The 22,355-nt window shown below is 37.4% G+C and overlaps 1 protein-coding gene across 2 annotated transcripts in view; it reads left to right on the forward strand.

Annotated features, from left to right (window-relative positions):
- Positions 1–22,355, forward strand: part of LOC126471068 (cyclic AMP-responsive element-binding protein 5) — a 145,184-nt gene that overhangs the window by 23,545 nt on the left and 99,284 nt on the right. For both annotated transcript variants that reach the window (XM_050099139.1, XM_050099140.1), the window contains exons 3-5: positions 9,514–9,656; positions 15,798–15,946; positions 18,462–18,599. In XM_050099139.1, coding sequence (XP_049955096.1) covers positions 9,514–9,656; positions 15,798–15,946; positions 18,462–18,599 — 430 coding nt within the window. The remainder of the gene's footprint in view (positions 1–9,513; positions 9,657–15,797; positions 15,947–18,461; positions 18,600–22,355) is intronic.

A 22,355-nucleotide genomic window follows, 5' to 3' on the forward strand; every position in this document is an offset into this window, starting at 1 on the left:
GAACAACTAGAGATATGCTGATCATATTCGTAGGACATGTACATTAGTATGTTCTGCAGAAATGATTAGCATTTCAGTCAGCTCGGTTCAGCATGTGTCCTGTTGCCAGGTAGGCACAGGGTCCACCATGGGCCCAGATAACTTGCTTTATGCGTGATAGCATTGACGCGTATAAGGCGTGATGGCGTCATATGGTATACTCATCCATGCTGCATTCACCTGGTGGTCCCAGATCCATCTGTGATGGTTAGCAATGGATCACAGCGCTGCACTTGTTGTTTCACCATATTGCACACATTTTTGTTTGGCAACAAGTCTGGTGATCTGGCGGGCCAGGGAAAAAGGCTAAGATCCTGTGACACCAAGAAGGCATGTGTTCATGAAGCAACATGTGATTGTGCATTGTTTTGCTGAAAAATGGCATCTTGGGTGTTGTGCAGATAGGATGTGGCTACGGGTCGCAGGACGTCGTTCACATAGGTCACACTGGTGACAGTGCAGGACGCACACCAGCTATGATTTGTAGTTGTATACAGTAGCACCCCACACCATAAAGCCTTGAGTTTGTGCTTTCTCCAGCAAACCAAAATGCGGCCATTATTTTCAAACAAACAGAACCTGAATTAGTCCATAAACACTACCTGATGCCATTCCTGTGCCCAATGATATCATTGCCATCTCGCATTTTTCTGCACATTCGTCAAAGGTAGACGGAGAAGTGGATGATGCGCATGTAACCCATGCCATAATAAACCCCTGATAGTGTACGATGTGTTGCAGTGTTCCGGCAGAGCAGAGGAGGATGCACAACTGTCCTGTTGTGCCATTCGGATGAGGTGTCGATCTTCTCAGTGTGTGGTCTGGGTTGTGTGACCTTACCCATTTTGTTGTGTTCTACAGCCTTCTGTGAACCATTCTGCACACACCCATTACAGTTTTGTAACACTTTATCCCACATGAGCAGCAATTTCTGGATGGATGCATCGCATTCTCTCTTGCCAATAATGCATCCTCTTTCAAACTCACTGATTTGGCGGTACGGTTCGCGCATGTGTCTGTGAGGTATCCTCATGTCTGCTCAGGTTACACTGATCTATTACCGTCGGTTTATAGCAACATCAAGAATCGCAGGCACATTTTACTGGTAGGTGGTGTTGCGCTGCAATATTGATGTTGACCTCAAACCCAAAGGCTGACATATTCAAATGCTAATCATTTCTGCAGAACATACTAATGTACATATCCTGTGAATATGGATATCCTGTCTTTGGTCGTTCAAGGTGTTCTGTTTTTTTTTCTGAACATGAGTGTAAATTAGGGAATGAAACATTAAAATCAGTAGATGAGTTTTGCTATTTGGCAGGAAAATAACTGATATAGCTGAAGTAGAGTGGTTATAAAATGCAGACTTTCAGTGGCAAGAAAAGCATTTCTGAAAAAGAGGAATGGGTCATGCAGTGTTGAATCTCCTAATGTTGAAACATTTTCATGCTCAGTCATCATGGAGTTTGGTGAAATTTTAAGTGAACAATAGAACATGTCCTCAATGAATATTGGTAAAGTATAACATTCATCAAAGCAATACCGACTGAAATATAGTGATTTGTATGACTGCATGCATGACTGTGCGCAGAGCGAATGTAAATTTTTAACAACTTTGAGTTGTTATATCTCGGGCAATAGTTTCTACAAAGAAATTAAATGTGACCATCTTATACAGCTTTTATGCTATCTCTTAAGAATAATAATGAAAAAAGTTTTACTAAGCATATTCAGCAAGAAAATTTTAGGCAAAGTAATGTGAAAGAATCTACGCCCAAAAAATTTCAAAGTTTGGCTTCTTATGTCTCGGAGCCTAAAGGTATGATGAATGTGAAACTTGGTGTGTAGTAACCTAGCAACACAAGGTTCTCAAATATAAAGATTCATTTATGTATCACTTCCCAATACTAAGTAAATTAAATGCAAGCTTAAACATTTTGAAAAAGATCAAAAACACATTAATTTTGGCGTGATTTTGCAAAAAACAGTTTTGTATAAAACTTTCCAAACTGAACTCTTTAGAGAGACCGTGGTTTTAACCACAAAATTGTCAAATGTGGGCCATCTATGTTAGATAATTTGAATCAAAGTTGGGTGCAAAAATTGTGGCATGAAAGTCAATTTTGGTTTCTTATATCTCTTAGAGTAAATTCATGCTGAACATGAAACTTAATACACAATAACTTGGGAGCACAAGGCTGTGGAATACAACATTTCATACACTTACTGTTTTGCCATAGTCTACAAATTTGTCAATAAGGTGATAAGTTTTGTGAAGAGGTGAAAATACCCTTTTCTATTACAGATTCAAAACCAATCTTGTTCCAGATAAGCCCCCACCCCCCTCTCCAGAACAGTGAATTTAATTTCCATGAACTAAATATGCTATATAAACTGAGACAAAGTAGTGGGAAAAATCACACTGCGAATAAAATTTTAATTTTGGCCTTTTATATCTTTTTCGTTAAGGGCATGATAAACATGAAACTTTGGACACAACAAAAGGCAACATAAGGTTTTCCATTCACATATTGCTCTCTAAATTTCTACAAAACCTCATTCAAAATCCAATTTTGTAAAAATTACATAAATGGATCACATTTAGTCTACTTTTAAAAAATCTGTTTTTCATAATCAATTTCAGATAACTCACTGTTGGAAAGAGCATGTTTTGAAGCATCCAGAAAATCATAATCGATTTTCCAATATGCGCTAACAATATCGCAAAATGACAGCCAAATTTGAGTTAATGTACCATGGCAACAGGCTGCATTGCAGCAATCTGTTGTTCATGTTTTGTTGCATGTGGTTTTTATTTTTAAGATGACAAATAATAAGTTACTGTACTACATTGGTCCATAATGGCGTTATCACCACCAGTTCAAGAACACGAACTGACAACTCCATCGCCATAAGGAGTCACGCCTGATAGCTGTGCAATACCAGCCATAGGTGGGTTTGTTTCTTCATCCACGTTCCCAAGCCTGTAATTTGGTTTCTTCATTTAGGTTCCAAAGCCTTGTTGTGGTACCTGTCTGTGTACCAAGCTATCAGCTAAGTATCTTATCTTCAATTCTCAAATCTGTAGTAGTATCTCAAATAGGCAGCAGATGTAAAGTAATATTGATTTTAAACTTCTCAACAGTGCAGTTTACATTTTTCAGAATTTTTGAGCCACTTTCTACAGTTCATTTTTGGGAAATTGATAGTTGGCCAAATAAAGATATTGAAGGAACAGAAAGTGTGGAGATGAGATGATGTTCTGGTACCCAATAAATGTTCTGTATTTTTGGCCAGTAAAATGAATGAGATGGACCTTGAGAATCACATTTGATTTTTCAGTATGTGCTAATAATACGTGAAAATGACAGCCAAATTTGAGGGCAGTTACCATGGTAATGGGCTACATTTCAACAACCAGTTGACCAAGTTTTTTTTCTTGTAATTTTATTTGTATATTGACAAGTAATATCTTACTACATTGTGCTGGATCATGGTAACACTGTTTACAGTTTATGTCATGATGTATGTCTCATGCCACCTACCGCAGAAATAGCTGAAGTAAAGAAGCAATAATCTTCCAGCAATAAATGTAGTCTCAATTACGAAACCAAAGTCCTGTGGCCACCCCTGCCTGTTGCTGTATGCCGACTTAGCCTTTTTTTGAGGCTGCCTCCAGCTGAAGTGACCAGCTTGCAGGTATACACTCCCTTTCCGTGGCGCAAGACTGCCCACTGACGCAAAACCGTCCCTGCTCACTTTGAAAATTCTGACCATTTGCTTGTGGCCTTGCAACATTCAGTATAAAGTGCACTGTGTTTCACTGTTTGTTTAATGCAGAAAATAGTAGACGCAGCGTTGTTCTTTGAGTGGAGCTCCTGGCACAGTATATGGTGATGTGATGGTTACTTAGATCCTGTCTTGTTAATTATAGTGCTCCTTACAAGGTAGTGTAAAACTTAGTAGACTTACTTTCCAATAACATTAATTATGTTTCAAATGGATGCCAGTGTGTTGATGAGTGATAATCAAGTCCGTGAATGTGTGATTGGAAAAAAAGTTGTTATAAAAAATGCCACAATGGCAAAGTTTGTTCAAAGAAAATCAGGCTTGAGTTCATGGGCAGTTGGTCAGGTTTGTAGAAATTCCTTGTTGCTCTGTGATCAGAGGTCTTGCTTATGGATAATGACCAAGTTGGCGTGCATCACAAAGTAAAGTACCGTGACATGTATGAAATAGCAAAAAAATCATGTTGTAATCCATTTGGGAAGAAAAATCACACTGCTAAAAGTTAATTGTTGAAAGTAGATCTTACCATGTCCAGTGGTTTCAGAAAAGTGCAAAAAGGCATGTAAAGTCAGGCCAGAAAATTTGCACTAGATGCAAACTGGAGTACATTCAAACTACAGTTCAAAATTCATATTTTCCACCTCCGTATGAATTACAAATGGAAATTTCGAAACTCTCAATCAATGTTTGACTTCTCTAGACACTTCTGTGGTGAAACTACTAGAGACGAACTTAGCTATGTAAAAAGGAAAACTGAATGGGTTCAATGTCCGATTGCATACAAAATCACATCTGCCGCAGGATTTTCTTCAGGGGAAGGGCAACCAAGCCAACCTGGAAAACTAAATAAATAAAAAAGGTTGCAACTTATGTAAAGATCATGTTGATCTCATTGAGTAACTAAGAAAGGAAATTGATATATCTGACAGGTCAAGAAAACTACAACTACTGACTGCGATCCCATAAAGTTAGTCAGTATAGAAGAAGGTAGTAAAGTTTGATGTTTCAGAGCACGCTGTTAAGTCAGCCTGAAAATTAAAAATGGAGAAAGGCATTTGTGCTACACCACATGCAAAAGTTGACAAGACAGTGGCAAAATCAGTCACTGATAGAGATGAAAACTTTTATGAAGCTGGTGAATTCAGTAAAATTTGTCCAGGTAAAAAAGATAGTGTCAGTTTGACTAAATGGTTCCAAAACATAAATACAAAAGCTATTTATACCGTACCATAATGAATACACAGCTGAAACTAACTTTAAAATTTTGTGACCTCAGACCGAAGTGTTGCTTCACCATCGGTGGTTCTGGTACATATTCCATTTGTGACCACACCATACACCAGAATGTGAAGCTCATGCTCCAAGTTGCTAATATCAAAGTGGACTACAAACAACTGATAGTAAAGACTGAATGTAGTTTGAATTCGAAGGACTGTATGTTACAAAGATGTCAGAATTGTCCTGGTGAAGAAGCTCTGAGTACACACTTGGAAAAAAGTATTTAATGACAGGTGTACGGAAGAATCAGTAGAATTCAAACAATGGTTCCACACTGACTGAGAGTCATTGTAAAGAAGTGTATTAACATTTGAGAACTTTATTGAAAAACTTGCCAGCAAAATTTGGAAGCTGACTAGTCGCCATTATAATCAAAACACTAAGAGTCAGTAATAGAATTTGATGGAGAGTGGTTTCAGAGAAACTGAATTGACTGTTCTGGCAGACTTTGCTGAAAATTATTTGTTTGTTGTTAAGATGCTGCTCAAGAATTTCATTGCGAAAATTTGCAAGCTATATTACATGCTTTTGTAGCTTATTATGGCAGTGAGGGCAGGTAGCAAACTGTTAGTTGTTGCATTATTTCATACCTCTTGTAACATGATATGGTATCTGTACATGTGTTTATTTTAAGATTGTTAACTCAAAAAAGATCACCAAAATGCATTATTTCAGCTGCACAATGTAGAAATTATAAGAATTTTGTCAATCTATGTAGCCACAAAAACGATTTTAACATTGATGTGGAATGGAACTTTTTTTGCACTAGCCACAGAAAACCTCGGTGTGATGGGTTTTGTGGCATAGTCAGGTGATAGCTACTTATGAAAGTGTACAAAGGCCATCAACAAATCAAATATTGATGCCAACAAATCTGTTCAACTTTTGTGTCCAAAATTTATGCAGCATCAAGTACATATACAGGGTGGAGAAAAATAGTGTCATGAAATTTTAATCCTGGATAGCTGATACCAATAGGAACCAAAATTACTAATGTTATGTAGGTCAACAATGCATAGTTTTTTAAACTACGGAACTTGGCATCATGTGCTCCGATTGGCCGTGGGATTGTCTTGTTGCCAGATGCACTGGACACTGCCAATCAGAGTGCATGATGCCAAGTTTCCATAGTTTAAAAATGGTGCGTTGTTGACCTACACAACATTAGTAAGTTTGGTTCCTACTGGCATCAGCTATCCAGGATTAAAATTTTGTGACGCAACTTTTCTCCTCCCTGTATTTACTCCAAAACAAGAAATCGAAGAAAGCAAAAAGTTTCAAGAAGAGAGACAGTGAGAAAGCAGCATGGTTGCCGATACAAGTGATTATCATCAATTTGTACCACGTGACTCTAAGTCAAATGATGCACTGGTAAAATCTATGCATCCTCAAGGCCCACATCATTTGTTTTATTGGCTCAAAATACAGGATGCTTGTTGGGTCCAGAACAACACCTCATTTCTGTGTTTTCTGTTTCTTCAATATCATCATCTGGCCAATTACGAATTTGCAGGAAGTGAACTGCAAAAAGTAGCTCAAAAATTCCGAAAAATGTAAACTGCAATGTTGAGAAGATTAAAATCGAAACTGATATTATTTTTTCTCTACTGCGTATTTGAGATACTACTACAGATTTGAGAATCAGAGATAAGGCTTTGTAAGCAGACGGGTACCACAACAAGGCTTTGGAACCTAAAATAAGAAACCAAATTACAGCCTTGGGAACGTGGATGAAGAAACCCATGTATGACTGGTATTGCACAGCTGCTGGGTGTGATCCCTTATGGCAATGGAGTTGCCGGTTTGTGTTTTTGAACTGATGGTGGTAATGTCACTATGGACCAAGTTATTACTTGTCAGTTTAAAAATAAAAACTGTGGTGTCACCGCCAGACACCACACTTGCTAGGTGGTAGCCTTTAAATTGGCCGCGGTCTGTTAGTATACGTCGGACCCACGTGTCGCCACTGTCAGTGATTGCAGACCGAGCACCGCCACACGGCAGGTCTAGAGAGACTTCCTAGCACTCGCCCCAGTTGTACAGACAACTTTGCTAGCGATGTTACACTGACAAATATGCTCTCATTTGCTGAGACGATAGTTAGCATAGCCTTCAGCTACGTCATTTGCTACGACCTAGCAAGGCGCCATTACCAGTTATATTGAGATTATATTAATGTATCAACAAGAGCGATGTTCTCCAATTATGGATTAAAGTTAAGTATTCCAAGATCTTCGTACTTTATTTGCAATTCTCAAGACATTGTCCTGTTCCAGACCTCACGCCAGTCTGCGTGAGCTAAACGCGTGCCTTTCGGCTACCTCCGAGTGGCTTGACTGTCTTGCCAAGTCACCACAGAAACCACATGCAACAAAACATGGACAACAGATTGCTGCAATGTAGCCTGTTGCCATGGATATTCCCTCAGATTTGGCCATCATTTTGAGGTCTTGTTAGCACATATTCTAAAATGAAAGGTGAATTTTTTGGCTGCTTGAAAACATGTTCCTTCCATCAGTGATTAGTTTGAAACTAGTTATCGAAAACGGATTTTCTAAAAGTGATCTGTTTTTGTAATTTTTACAAATATCAAGTTTGAACTGATTTGTAGAAATTTAAAAAGGAGTATGTGAATGATATTTTATATGGGAGAACTGTATATTGCCAAGTTGTTGTGTCCAAAGTTTCATGTTTATCGTGCCTTTAATTGACTGATATAAGAAGGCAAAGTTAAAGCTCCATTTGCATTGCAATTGTTCCCTCTACTTTGCCTCAATTTATGTAGCACTGTTGGCCCTTGTTGGAAATTAAACCCATTGTGCTGTTTGGGGAGGGGGGGCAAAGAGATATGAGAATCCACATTTTACTTTTCTTTTGTGTCACAATTTTCGTGTCCAACTTTGATTGAAATTATCTAGCCTTGTTAGTCCACTTTGGATAATCAAATACACTTTTCTGTGTTTAAAACCATGGTCTTCCTAATTATTCCAGTTTCAAAAGTTTTCTAGACAACAGTTTTTTTACAAATTCAGGCCAAAAATAATGCATTTTTGATCTTTTTACAAAATCTTGAACTTCACGCTTAATTTATTCACTTTTGAAAAGTGATTACGTAAATGAAACTTCATATTTGAGCTCCCTGTCTCATTAGGTTGCTGCAAGCCAAGTTTCACGTTGATCATGCCTTGATCTCCCAAGACATAAGAAGACAAACTGTGAAATTTTTTGGGTGATTTTGCCTAAATATTTCTGGCTGAATATAGCTAGTAAAATTATTTTCATTATTATTCTTAAGATAATGCATGAAGTTATACAAGGTGGCCAAATTTCATTTCTTTCAACAATGTACTGACTGACATATAACAGCTACTGACTGACATATAACAGCTAATAGTCGCCAGATATTCACGCTCACTCTGCACAGAGTCGTGCATGGAATTGAAGTGACTACATCTCTGCCAGTATTGCTTCGATGAATGTTAAACCTTACCATTGTTTATTAGGGCATGTGCAAATGTTCACATAAAAATGTGAATGAAGCTCATGATGGTGGAGGAGGGAGACCTTGTTCAATTTATATGGAATGGCCAAAATTTAACATTGAATGTGTATTTTAGTGTTTTATATGTTTTAGTGTTTGTCTGAGTGTAACTGTGGGTGTGAAATGTGGCCAATAAACAGTTCAGACAAGAAGAGACCAGAAGCTTTTGAAATGTGGTGCTACAGGAGACTGCTGAAGATTAGGTGTGTAGATGACATAACTACTGAGGCAGTACTGAGTAGGACTGGAGAGAAAAGAAATTTGTGGTATAACTTGACTAAAAGAAGGGATTGGTTGATAGGACACATACTGAGACATCAAGGAATCACCAGTTTAATACTGGAGGGACCTGTGGAGGTTAAAGTTGCAAAGGTAAACCAAGAGATAATTCAGTAACGAGGTACAAAAGGATGTAGGTTGTAGTAGTTATTCAGATATGCATTTAAATACACTCAGAATAAAATATTTACAACATCTAGAAAATAATTATGTGTAAAAAGGTAAACTGTTTGTAGGTGGTGTAGAATGAGATGGGGAGAGCTGCAAAAAATTGAAACTGAGAGAAAAGAGAAAAATATTTATTGAATTGTGATGATATCAAGGTATTGCAAATGTGTAAGATCTTACTCTGATCCCACCTGCACATTTTTATAAAATTAGAGTAAATCATTGCATACCATCATTTATATAGGATGATACTGATCCAGCAGTTACTTTGATGATTGACATTCTCTCTGTTATTCAGTTGTATAGTTAAGTAGACTAATTACTTTATAAAAACTTAACACTGATGATTATGTTTATTTATTAAGAATATTAAAACATGTTATTCTGTAGTATGTATGATATCTCTACTTTGGCAGCTGATCAGACACCTACTCCGACACGTTTCATTCGCAATTGTGAAGAGGTTGGTTTGTTTCAAGATTTGCAAAATGTGAACCCATTTGAAGAAACATTCAGGAAAGCATTTGAAGCATCTAAAGCTGGAATCACATTGCCTGAGGTATTTCATGATTTTGTGCTATATCTAATGTCTCTTACTAGCTTCACCATCTTGCTTAATACTGATAAGACGATATAATTTAGTTATAGGTAAAGTAGAGAGAGAGAGAGAGAGAGAGAGAGAGAGAGAGAGAGAGAGAGAGAGAGAGAGAGACCAGGATTGAAATAAATTCTGCTCTGATGTGATATCTCTAATGTCACAAGTTAGCACAGTGGGTCAAAACAAGTCTTCCATTATCCCTCTCACATTATTAAATTTGAAAAAGACTTTCTTCCAAAGTTCTTCAGAAATACCACCTGTGAAAGATGTATCAGTGAATGAGGAAACATTGTCAAAAGGGTTGGTTACATGTGAAGTATCTTTTTCTGTTGAAATAGGAACTGAAATGTATATTTGTGACAGATTTTAACTGTGTACAGATCCAAAATTCACATTTGCTTAGTGAGAGCTGAGTTTGTGGCCAGGTACGACACACAATTTCAACCTTGTATGAATCTTCAGTACAAACATAAGACATTGCTGTTAGAAAACCACATGATACAGTGTTGCAAACAATTTTAGTGACTGATATAAATGATACACATTAAAGTGACTTCTGGGAAATGTTTCTGCGTACTCCAATGACTCACTGGTATCATAATGGTCTTCTCACTTTGGAGTCAATTAGTAAACCATATAATCACATTTTTTGTGTTGTGGGAAAGTATGGAATGGGTTATACAGAGCTTAGTTAGGCGCATTGAGTAGTTAATTGAATCATTGACATGGAAACTGCCAATGTGGTGCCAAATTGGAAAGCATGCACAAAGCTGAGAGCCATATGACATTTTTTCATGTTATACCATAGTATTTTTTGTTCTTTAGTATAGTTATAATATTTTCACATAGCTGAAAAAATAACCGAGACCTTAATTGATTGGAGGATAATTAACATAACACAAAACATTTTCTGCAAGATTCGTCCGTGAAGTGTTTGATAATCTTCAACAACCTTTTCAATGTGGCTGCCACTAACCAAATTGCGTCATTTTAAATTTTTATATGTACTGTAGAGCAGATATAGAGTAATCTTGCAGCTAGCCTTGCATATTTCAGTTTTCTGGCAGCCAGAATATGTATCCACTAATGAAAAAACCTGAGACTTTTAAACATTCCAAGCTGCTGTTATTTACATCGAGACAACTGACATCCTTGTAATTTATTTTCTTCACTCACTTACATTTAGCATAGAAATGTCAGTTTCCATTCTCCTCCTTTCTAGCTCTAACAGATGGTCCCTGAGTTGTTTGCTTGGTTATATGGCACTTTGTTAATCTCTTAGTTAGTTTCATGTTCCATGGAGTATTTGCATGATAAATTGTAATGATGTGGACTGAGTCATTTTATATTCATATCACAAATTATTTTGTAAATATGGCTATGTGCAGATCATTTACCAGTGGGTGTTTTTAAGAAAAAAAAGGACATGCGGATTTGACTTAGTAATTCCCACCCACCACCCTATACACATAATAATAATGGACATTGTTCTATGGAATAGGAGTTGTCAAGGAGAAACTTTCACAGTTTATTTTCAAAGTTTACTTCTCTGTCTGTCAGGTGTTTTATATCACTGGGTAAGTGATTAGAAATTTTGGCTGCAGCATTGTGCATCTTCCTTTGCTGAAGACAACTGTAATGAGGCATAATGAATGTATTTTTTGCTTCAGGTATTATACGTATGATAGGTGATCAGACTCTAATTTCAGTACAGCTCATTCACAATTGTGAAGGGGTTGGTTTATGTGATTTTTTTGTGGATGATACCCAATGCACTCTTTTAATTGACATATGATCGCTGTTGTTGAGCCGATGTTTCACAGTAGATACACTTACCATAGTGTTTGGTGGAAAGCATTGCGAGAATGGAAGGAACACAAAAAAAGAGAAAAATAATTAATAATTACAAATAGCTTTCCCTATCATCATTGATATATGAGAGCTGTTCAAGAAGTATATGACTATTGTTTATAAAAGCAGTCTTTATTCAGATAAAATTGTTTGAAACTAGTCATCTTCAACGTAGTCCCCTTCTGGTTCTAAGCACTTGTCCCAACACTGCTTCCATTGCCGGATGCATTGCTGGAAAGCCTGTGTCAGTATGGTGCACAGCTGCTCTGTTGAATTCTGCATAATGTCTTCGCTGTTCTGAAATCTGGTTCCTTTGATAGTCTTTTTCAGTTTATAGAAATGCCAGAAGTCACTTGGTGCTAGGTCAGGGAAATAAGGAGGCTGAAAACCACAGCCGTGTTGTATTTGGTCAAAAAACTCTGTATTAATTGAGAACAATCAGCAGATTTGCAATCATGGTGAAGTTGCCAACAGCCTGCTGCCTGCAAGTTCAGCCATTTGCCTCTCACTGCTTCATGTAGAACCTCTTGGTAGTACTCCTTATTGACATTAGTACCTTCTGAGGCATACTCATGATGGACCATGCACTTGGAGTCAAAAAAGGCGGGCAGCATGACTTTCATGTTGCTGCAGGCGTGCCTTGCTTTTTTGTCTCTTGGGGATGGTGGGTACTTCCATTGTGATGCCTGAAACTTTGTTTCTTTGTCATATCCATAAACCCAGAACTCATCACAAGTGATCACTGTGTTGAGAAAGTTGAGATTACTGTTTACGGTATCTAGCACATCCCCTGCTATCTCCAGACAAAATTGCTTCTGCTCAGTTGTTAGCAGCTTTGGTACAAATTTTGCTGAGATCCTCCTGAGTTCCAAGTGTTCTGTTAAAATGGAATGAATGGATCTAGTGTTAATTTTGACCTCATCTGCAAGTTCTCTGATCAGAATTCATCTATCCTGCATCAACATTGTCTTTACATGATCAATAACAACCTCATTTGTGGATGTTGAGGGCCTACCTGAACATGCTTCGCTCTTCACTGATGAGTGGCCAGCTTTGATGTGGTTGCACCATTCCTTTATAAGTGTGGTACCTGTAATCGTCTGTAGACACTTGTCAAATTTTGCATATTGTTTCAACTCGAGAATTACCAAGCTTTAAACAGAATTTGATGCAATAATGTTGTTCCACGTTTTCTGTCATTTTGCCCACAACACAAAATCTGACAACTATCACTTACACGTGTTCACTTGTCAATGGCCAGCCAGTGACTAGTTGTTTCCACAACCCTGAAAAAAATGAGGCATGCACCCTATGTATGCCTACAAACACACAGAGCATGCACATGCCTCCTGATGCCATTGTTGGTTTTGACAATAAAAAAAAAAGTCGGATACTTTTTGAACAGCCCTTGTATTGCAATACGCAAATGCGTGTAAAAATTATAGTTTGTGGCATTTGCATAAAATAATTCTTTAATATTTAGGTAGACTCATTGTGGTGGTTGTGATCTCTGGCCCTAATATTACTATGATGCAGCTGTCTAAACTAACATATCCTGTGCAAACCTCTTCATGTCTGCGTAACTACTGCTCCTACATCCACTTCAGTTTGCTTACTATAGTTCCCTTCTGCAATTTGGATTCCCTCCCTCCCTCTTCAAGTATGTCTGTTTTGTACAATACTTCTCTTGCTGCTACCAATCTGCATTTTATGTCGTCTGTACTGTGGCTAGTCAGTTATTTTACTGCTGAAACAGCAAAGCTCATCTACTACTTTTATTGTCTGTTTTGCTAATCTAATTTCCTCATCATTGCCTGATTTAATTTGACTATACTCTATTAGCCCTGTTTTACTTTAATTGTTGCTCATTTTACAACCTGTTTTGGAGACCACTCATTACATTCAGCTGATCTTCCAAGTATTTTAGCATCTTGGACAGAATTAAAATAAAATTTTTTGACAAATCTCAAAGCTTTTTCTTTTCTTCCTGAGCTTAAATTACTTTTCCTAATTTCTGTTTGGTTACTGCTAGTTGATTGTACAGGGGTTGATTGAAATGGGCAATAGGCTACCAACCTTTCTCACTGTCTTTACAAGTATTGCAGTGCTTTCATGTCTTTCAATTCTCATAACTACAATCTCCTTTTCTGTACAAATTGCAGATAACCTACCATTCCCTGTATTTTATTCCCACATCAGAATTTCAAGGACAACATTGTCAGCAGTTTCCTCTAAATTCACAAGTCTTATAAACATATGTTTGACTACCTTCAGCCTATCTTCTAAGGTAAGTTCTAGTGGGAATATTGCATCACATTTTTCTACATTTCTCCTGAAGGCTAACTTACACCAGTCTTTCTATTTTTGTATACATTATTTGTGTTAATGTTTTGGAGCCATTACCTACTAAACTGATGGTTCAGTAATACTGTCACCAATCAGCACCTGCCTTCTTTGAAACTGGAATTACATTCTTCTTGAAGTCTGAGGGTATTTTTACCTGTCTCATATATGTTGCATAACAGATGGAATAGTGTTGTCGTGGTTGGTTCTCCTAAGGATGTAAATAGTTCTGAGGGAATGTTGTCTACATCTGGTGTGTTGTTTCAGCTATTATCTTTCAGTGCTTTGTCAAATTTATCTCAGAATATCACATCCCATGTCTCATCTTCATCTACTTCATCTTCACTTTCTGTAAGATTGTCACGTAGAAAAAGGTGTAGTTAGATGAATGATGAACACCAACTTCACTTAATGAAGGTTGTTTACTCAGCACTTGCATGTACAAGAGTGCGGAGTGAACTGCCTCTGACCAGAACACATACAGTATATATACAGCTACAGAACATTCCAGTACAATGATGCTTGACATTTGTGGATACTTCTAGAATGTACTTGAATTGAATATAGAAATTAAAATTGTACAGTGCAGGTGCGTTTTGAACTCACGACCCTCCATGCAGCAGTTTAGTATCATAGCCACTACACCACGGAGCTACTCAGCTTCTTCGGCGACAATATTGTCTCAAAACTTCATTTCCCTTGTATAACCCTTCTATATAGTCCTTCCACCTTTCAGCTCTCCTGTCTTTTCATAGTTCTGGCTTACCATCCAAGCTCTTGATATTCATACAGTTGCTTCTCTTTCTTCTGAAGGTTTCTTCAGTTTTCCTACAAGCAACATCAATTTTTCTTCTATTAATGCATGCTTCTCCAGCTTTGCATTTTTTAGTCATTAACAATACCTACATAGCAAGGACATTTTCACTAATATAATAATGCCAAACTGTATAATCATGCAGACTGTTGCCTCCACAACTACTCAAAAGGCAGTGCCCATATTCACGAACTGTATGCTTCTCAATAGATGCCCCTTCGATATGGCTGCACCTACAATTCAGCCAACTGTATCATCAAGACACATAAGCCACCCCACTGCAGCAAGGTACATTGTTTATGGGGGGGGGGGGGGGGAGAGTCAGTATTAAGTTAATAAACTTTTTCCCAATTTTTCATGCCACTGCACTGTGTACACTTTTGGGAAAATACTGAGTGGCTGTTATTAAACTTACCTGGGAAATGTTTGTAAGTCTGATTTGAAATAAGTTACTGTGGTTAACAAACACTGTTTTTTTTATTATTGGAAAAAGTGAAACTATGAGAGGTGTAGGAAGATAGCTCATATAGTAAGAGCATTGGCTGCAAAAGGTAAGATTTGGCATGGAGATTTAATGTGCTTGAAAGTTTCACAGCATAGTCTCTTTGTGATGGTACCTTCAGTGGTGATGAGTAGAAAGGTTAAAGTTGGTGTAGTTTTGGACTTTGGCCATATTCTTGCATGTTTAATAGTTGCAGCTTATTTATTTGTTTCACAAAAATGATAGTTTCCATGATCTAGTGGCTTACACATACCTCACACATATTTAAGCTGAAAAAACATTTAAAAGTTTTTGAGAACGGTTTTATTAACAGGCAGTGATCACAAAATATCATATTTCAGTTGTTGACTACAAATGAAATTGTTCTCAAATAAGGTACTTTTGATCACTGATAGCTGAAAATGTGAAGAACGGGCTGACTTAACGTGACTCTGACTCGGAATCCTGTTGTGTGCAAGGCTGCTAAATGACTACTGCAATTCTGGTCTATTCAATGTGCTGCAGAATCCTATGTTATTAAGATAGTGAATTTCTGTCCATGTTAAGTGAAAACAAATAATATTTATTGAGGTGTTCAATGTATTATTTCCAGGTGGACCCCCTTAGTGTGACTGCAGGTGGAGATGACACTTTGCACACACCACATGTGTTCCCTAACATTATTGAAGATTCTGAATCTATTCCATCTCTTTTGTCCACAGAATCTCTTGCAAGTGAAAGTAGCAAGAGGTCTCCTGTCAGGTAATTGCAACTATTCATTCATTTCAAAAAATGTATATTGGTTTCACGCATGTTTTTTTGTTTTAAATATTTATTTTTAAGGTTTCTTTGTGATTATGGTTTTAAACTGCTGTTAGGTCTAGGTTAGAGTAATTAGACCTATTTTTCTATAAGCTACAATTGAGCAAAATAATTTGAGCTACTATGAATTTTACTCCATATTGATTTACAGATAATTAATGAGTCACTTACTATAAGCTAATCCTGAGTGATGTTCACAGTGATAAAGACACCGAACTCACATTTGAGATGACTTTAGTGCAAACTGCTGTCAAGCCATCCAAAATTAAGGTTTTCCCAATTTCACTAAATCACTTAATGCAAATAAATGGTGGGACAATTCCTTTGAAAACAACCCGCCAATTTTCTTCCCAATGTGTACTCAATCTGAACTCAGGCTCTGACTACTGAATTCCTTGTCAGTGGAACATTAAAAGTTTAATCTTCCATCCCTCCTTCCTTTTGTTGAACAGTATCTGTGCATTTTAATTTTCAATCTCATTCTTTGTTTCTGAACAGTGGAAACAGAATTTCTATAAACTAATGCCACTTTTGTGTACCTTATTATTTCAGTGCATCATTATGATGACAGTTACAGATACAAATTATACTATCGATGCATTTTTTACATATGGGAATGGTAATTTCTGTCCAATATGAGTTATGGGAATGGTAATTTCTGTCCAATATGACTTCCTTCAATGGTGCTTTGACTGCCTTATGACCTGAGATAAAAGATTCTTACCCAGAATCCTCTTCTTATCCCCTACATAATATTTTGTCACATACTCAATCTGTGCAGCACTGTAGTCCAACATTATGCCATGCGGTTTACTCCCACAGGTTAAGATCCTGTGGACAACCCAGGAACAATTGTTGTGTTATATAGCTACCCCAGCCCCCGACATTATACTACCAACTTCAGTCTAGTAAAAGGCATTTCATTCCAATGAAAGATAGGGTACTTTGTAAAAGTGGCCATACCATATACCAACTGCTCTGCAATGAATATGTAGTGTTCTAAGTGGATGATAAAGTTAAGCAGTTGGCTACATATGCCGAACATATGACACATCACAGCACCAGTGATCTCAACAACCAATCCTCCCAGCACCAGTTCCTTTGAACTACACAGGGGGGATTGCCTCCCCTGTTTACCATCGGTTCTTGTTATCCCTCTGGCTTAAACAATGCTGTGTCCCCTTGGGTTTGTGTCCGTTGCCACAGTCAATCCTTATTTTGCCAATGTCACTGAGAGGCAGTGTCCAGTTGCCACAGTTCTTTCATCTACCTGCAACACCCATCTGTCCAGAGAGATAGTTTCAAGCCTCAAATTTCCAGTAATTGTATTGAGATTTGGAAAATTTGGACAATATGACTGCCTCTCTTTACTATTGTTGTTTGTGTTCTGGCTATAAATGTCAGTTAAAAAAAGGGACTCATTATTCTGTATCAATAAAAATGTGACTAAATGCACGGTGAGAGAATGTAATTAGCAAGCAAGTATCTGTGGCACAGCTCAACTTGAAAGACCAGAGAATGATGCAGTATGCTAGAAGACAGCATCTGCATGCAAACATAGGGAAGGTTATTGTGCGGAAGAGCTTTCAGCAGACAAATTTTAAGTGCACACTAAACACAAGAAACAATCCTCTCCATCTGTTAAGCATTTCATTATAGGATAATGTAATGGATAAATAAAGAATAGTGTGAATAACACAAAATAAAGTGAAGTAGAATTAAAAAAAGTGTGTGTGCTTGACGAAAACAACTAACTGTATTGTCAGGCATAGAGCCCTCTACCATTTAAGTGCTACATCTGAGGCTAAAACTTGGAAATTTGTATCTGTGAGCCAGAAGGAAAAGGAATTCGTGATCTAGAAACACACTCCATTTTAGCTGATATTTTGAAGTTAGTGCTATAGTAAGATGAGTTTGTAAACAGAGATTTAATGTTGACTAGAAAGGAAACAAAAGGTCCACTTTCCTATATCGTTTATAACCATATCAATTGTGAGATGTAGTTAACAACTGATGGGCTCTGATTTTGTGACACTCATGCTTATAAAATTTGTAAGTAAACATACTAATTATTATTCTTGAGTGCTTATATTTTACCACTAAGTTAAATTCAAAAATCTATTTTTGTAAGAAACTGGGAGGAGAAAAAGGTCACATAATTTGGACTGTATATATAAATATTGGCCATCTGTGTTCAAACTATGCAGCCCTACTATGTTTGGGCTGATTTCATCTGTTAAACACTAACATAGATCCTGATAAATTTGTAAATACAAGTTTTTTTAATACTGTATGTGTTTAAATGTGCAGGCAAGTATATATTTCTTTCCTGCCTGCTTTTGTACTGAAACTAGATCAGTGCAATAGATGCCATAAGTATCTTTATTAGACAAAAGAAATCTAAAATATTTATGTTAGTGGTTTCTGTAGTACATGGACATAATTTTATTTCCAGGCAAGATTTGGTCCATTTTATTAAGAATTCTTCTGTAACAGAGGAAGAATTCAAAGGAAAGGATAATCTACATAATTCTGTTGCTTCGGACTGTTTGGGAAAAGAAAACCCTGAACAACTTCAAGGAGAAAATCTAATGTAAGACAAAAATCTCTCTATAGTTTAGTAACCTGTTAATCTTGTCCATGTCATACTCTTTATATTGCTATTAGGTTAGGTTTAATGCTTAAATATATTGCACTTCCCCACAAACAATGGCACTAGCAATGGTAAGGTGACTGTGCGCCTAGATGATACTGGTAGCCATACCATAGGTGCAACGACATCGGAAGGGCATTAGTTAAGCCAGACTAGCATTTGGTTCCTGAAAATTTGTGCCAGACTTTTCAGCAGTCAGGGCAACAGTCAGAATGTCTGAGTGATCTATCATTGTAACATTAACCTTGTTATGTGGATACTCCAAGTTGTTGCAAGCAAGGGGAAACTTCAGCTACAGTTGAAAACAAGGGGAAACTTCAGCTACGATATTACCTGAGGACTTCCACCTCTACTGTATGATTTTAGATAGAGGTAAAATAGTCTTCCATTTGGATCGCTGGGTGGGGACTACTCAGAATGATAATGTCATCAGAAAAAAAAAAAAAACAAATCTTGCACTCTACAGCTTGTTAGATCCTTTAATTGTGTAGGTAGATTGCAGAACTTTAAAAATAAAATGGATAGGTTTGAAGTTAGACGTTCTGGGAGCTAGTGAAGTGTGGTGACATGGTGAACTGGATTTCTGGTGAGGTGAATAAAGGGTTATCAGCCCAAAGTAAAATAAGGGTATTGCAGGAGCAGGTCCAATAGTGAACAAGATGATGGGAATAAGTGTGACATACTATGAACAGTATAGTGAACACGTTGTTGTAGCCACAATAGACACAGTTCGATGATCCATCAGTTGTACAAATGTAATTGCATATTAGCTCTGCAGATGGTGAGATACAAGAAATTATCCAGTACTCTTTGAGAGATAAAAATGTAATTATGATTGGTTTGGAGGACTTGAATTTCATAGCAAGAAAAGAAAGACAGGGAAAAATAGTAAGAGAACATGGCCTGGAGGAAAGGAATGAAAATGGAAAGTGCCTGGTGGTGTTTCAGCCCGAGCACGATTTAATCATCGCTAACATGGTTTAAGAACCATGAAAATATATAGAGGAGACCTGGAGCCACTAGTAGTTTACGGATAGATTGTATAGTTGTGATAAACCTGATTTCTGCATAGCATTTGTTGTGTCTAGACAAGACAGCCTAGACACAACGAGAGGAAGCCGAAAGGCACGCGCTTAAACTCACGCAGGCTGGCGTGAGGTCTGAAACAGGATACGTAATGAATGCTATAAAGAAAAGTACGTAGCTTCTGGAATACTTAACTTTAATCCATAATTGTAGAACATCGCTCTTGTTGATACATGCTTCATAATATTAATTAGCAATTGAATACGGCGCCTTGCTAGGTCGTAGCAAATGTAGCTGAAGGCTAGGCTAACTATCGTCTCGGCAATTTAGAGCGTAATTGTCAGTGATCCCCTTCTGGCAAAGTCGTCTGTACAACTGGGACGAGTGCTAGGACGTCTCTCTAGACCTGCCGACCTGCCGTGTGGTGGCGCTTGGTCTGCAATTACTGACAGTGGCGACACGCGGGTCCGACGTATACTACCGAACCGCAGCCGATTTAAAAGCTACCACCTAGCAAGTGTGGTGTCTGACGGTGACACCACAGCATTTACAGAAACAGATGTGTAATTGCTCAATAATTTATTCATTAGAAAATGCTGATTAAAGCTGAAGAAATTGCAGAAAGGTAGGAAATTAGGGAGATAAGACTTGGGTAAGTTGAAATAATCAGATATTTCTGAGTGTTTCAAAATGAATGTTAGACAACAGCTGGAAAAAGTAGGTAAAGAAATACAACTGCAGCTGGGTATGTAGCTTTGAGAGATGAAATAGTGAAGGCAACAGAGGAACAATTAGGTAAGAATACAAGGCCAAGTTGGACTGTTAATGCATGCAGTATTATATTTAATTAATGGAACATGTTGAAATAAAAAATGCAGCAAATGAAGTATGCAAAAGGAATACAGAAGTCTAAAATATGAGATTTGCAGAAGGTCCAATGTCGGAAAGCAGGATTGGCTAGAGGTGAAATACATGGCTGTAAAAGCATTCGTGACTTTAGGAAAGGTTGATGCTGTGTATAGGAAGATTGAAGAAATCTTTGGATAAAACAGAAGTGGCTGTATGAACATCAAAGGCTTTGATGGGAAGCCACTACTAAGCAAAGAAGTGAAGGAATATATAGGAATACTATAGAAAGGCAACAAACTTGAAGAAGTTTTATGGAAAGGGAACAGGAAGTAGATAAAGATGAGATTCAAAACGTGATACTGTGATTACAGTTTGACAGAGCACTGAAAGATCTAAATCGAAAATAAGCACCTGGAGTAGATGACATTCACGTAGAGTTATTAATATCTTGTGGAAGACAGTGTGATTTTGGCAAAGGTGGATAATAACTTAGATAAGTTGACTGGAATTGATGGTATCGTGGAAAGGAGTCACAAGGTGAGTAACAGGTGATGCTGAGGGAATTAGGATAGGAAATAAAACATTAAACAGTACAAAGATTTGTTATTTGGGTAGCAAAGTAGCCAATACTGACAGAAGTCAAGAGATACAAAATACAGACTGGCAGTAGCAGAGAAAGTATTTCTCAAGAAGATAAATATGTTGACATCAGATATAAATTTGAGTTTTAGGAAGTCTTATCTGAAAGTAAAGCTTTTGTTAGGTGACTGCCTTCAGCTGTTAGATAATTTGAAAAAGGATATCTGTGCCATCAGCTGTACAATTGTATGCTTAGTATCTATAAACATACAATTGTACATCTGATGGCACAAACATGCCTTTTTAAAATAATCTGAAAGTATTTGAAATGTAGTCTCATGAGGAAGTGAAACATTGAGGATAAACAGTACAGACAAGAAAAGAATAGAAGCTTTTGAAATGTGGTATTATGGAAGATTGTTAACCATGAAGTGAGTAGGTAGAATAGCAAATGAAAAGGCACAGAAGTGAGTTGGGGAGAAAAGATCTTTAAGTACAAGAAGGGTGATAGATTGATAGGACCCATAAGAAGGGTGATAGATTGATAGGACCCATCCTGAGGCATCAATGAGTAGCTAATTTGGTACTGGAAGGATGTGTGGGGCACCAAAAGTGTAGAGAGAGGGCAAGACTTGACTATAATAAGCAAATTCAAATGGATGTAGGCTACAATAGCTAAGCAGTGATGAAGAGACTGGGACAGGACAGACTAATATGGAGAGCTGCATCAAATCAGAGTACAGATTGAATACCACATCTACAATGTTACGCAGATTGCATTCAAATGATACTTACTCCCTGTCTTTGTCATCTGAGAGCAACATTATTCCTGTGCATTCTCTTCTTTTAACTGTATTGGCTATTTTCTTGTGCTTTAGGCCTCATGGGCTTTGTTGACAATTTAATTAATTGTTTTCATTAATTAACAGTACCACCATCTCAGATTCAGTCAGTATGCCTGATACAGTGTTTTATGTCACCAGTTTCAGAGTGTTAGCTGTTTCTTCACAGCTTGTTTTCTATTATTTCCAGGGAAAATATTCACATATCATATCTCCAACTTTATGAACAGTAGTTAAGATTTGTTTGAAATACACTCCTGGAAATTGAAATAAGAACACCGTGAATTCATTGTCCCAGGAAGGGGAAACTTTATTGACACATTCCTGGGGTCAGATACATCACATGATCACACTGACAGAACCACAGGCACATAGACACAGGCAACAGAGCATGCACAAT

The sequence above is a fragment of the Schistocerca serialis genome, chromosome 3 (assembly GCF_023864345.2).
Source record: "Schistocerca serialis cubense isolate TAMUIC-IGC-003099 chromosome 3, iqSchSeri2.2, whole genome shotgun sequence".
Classification (NCBI taxonomy): domain Eukaryota; kingdom Metazoa; phylum Arthropoda; class Insecta; order Orthoptera; family Acrididae; genus Schistocerca; species Schistocerca serialis.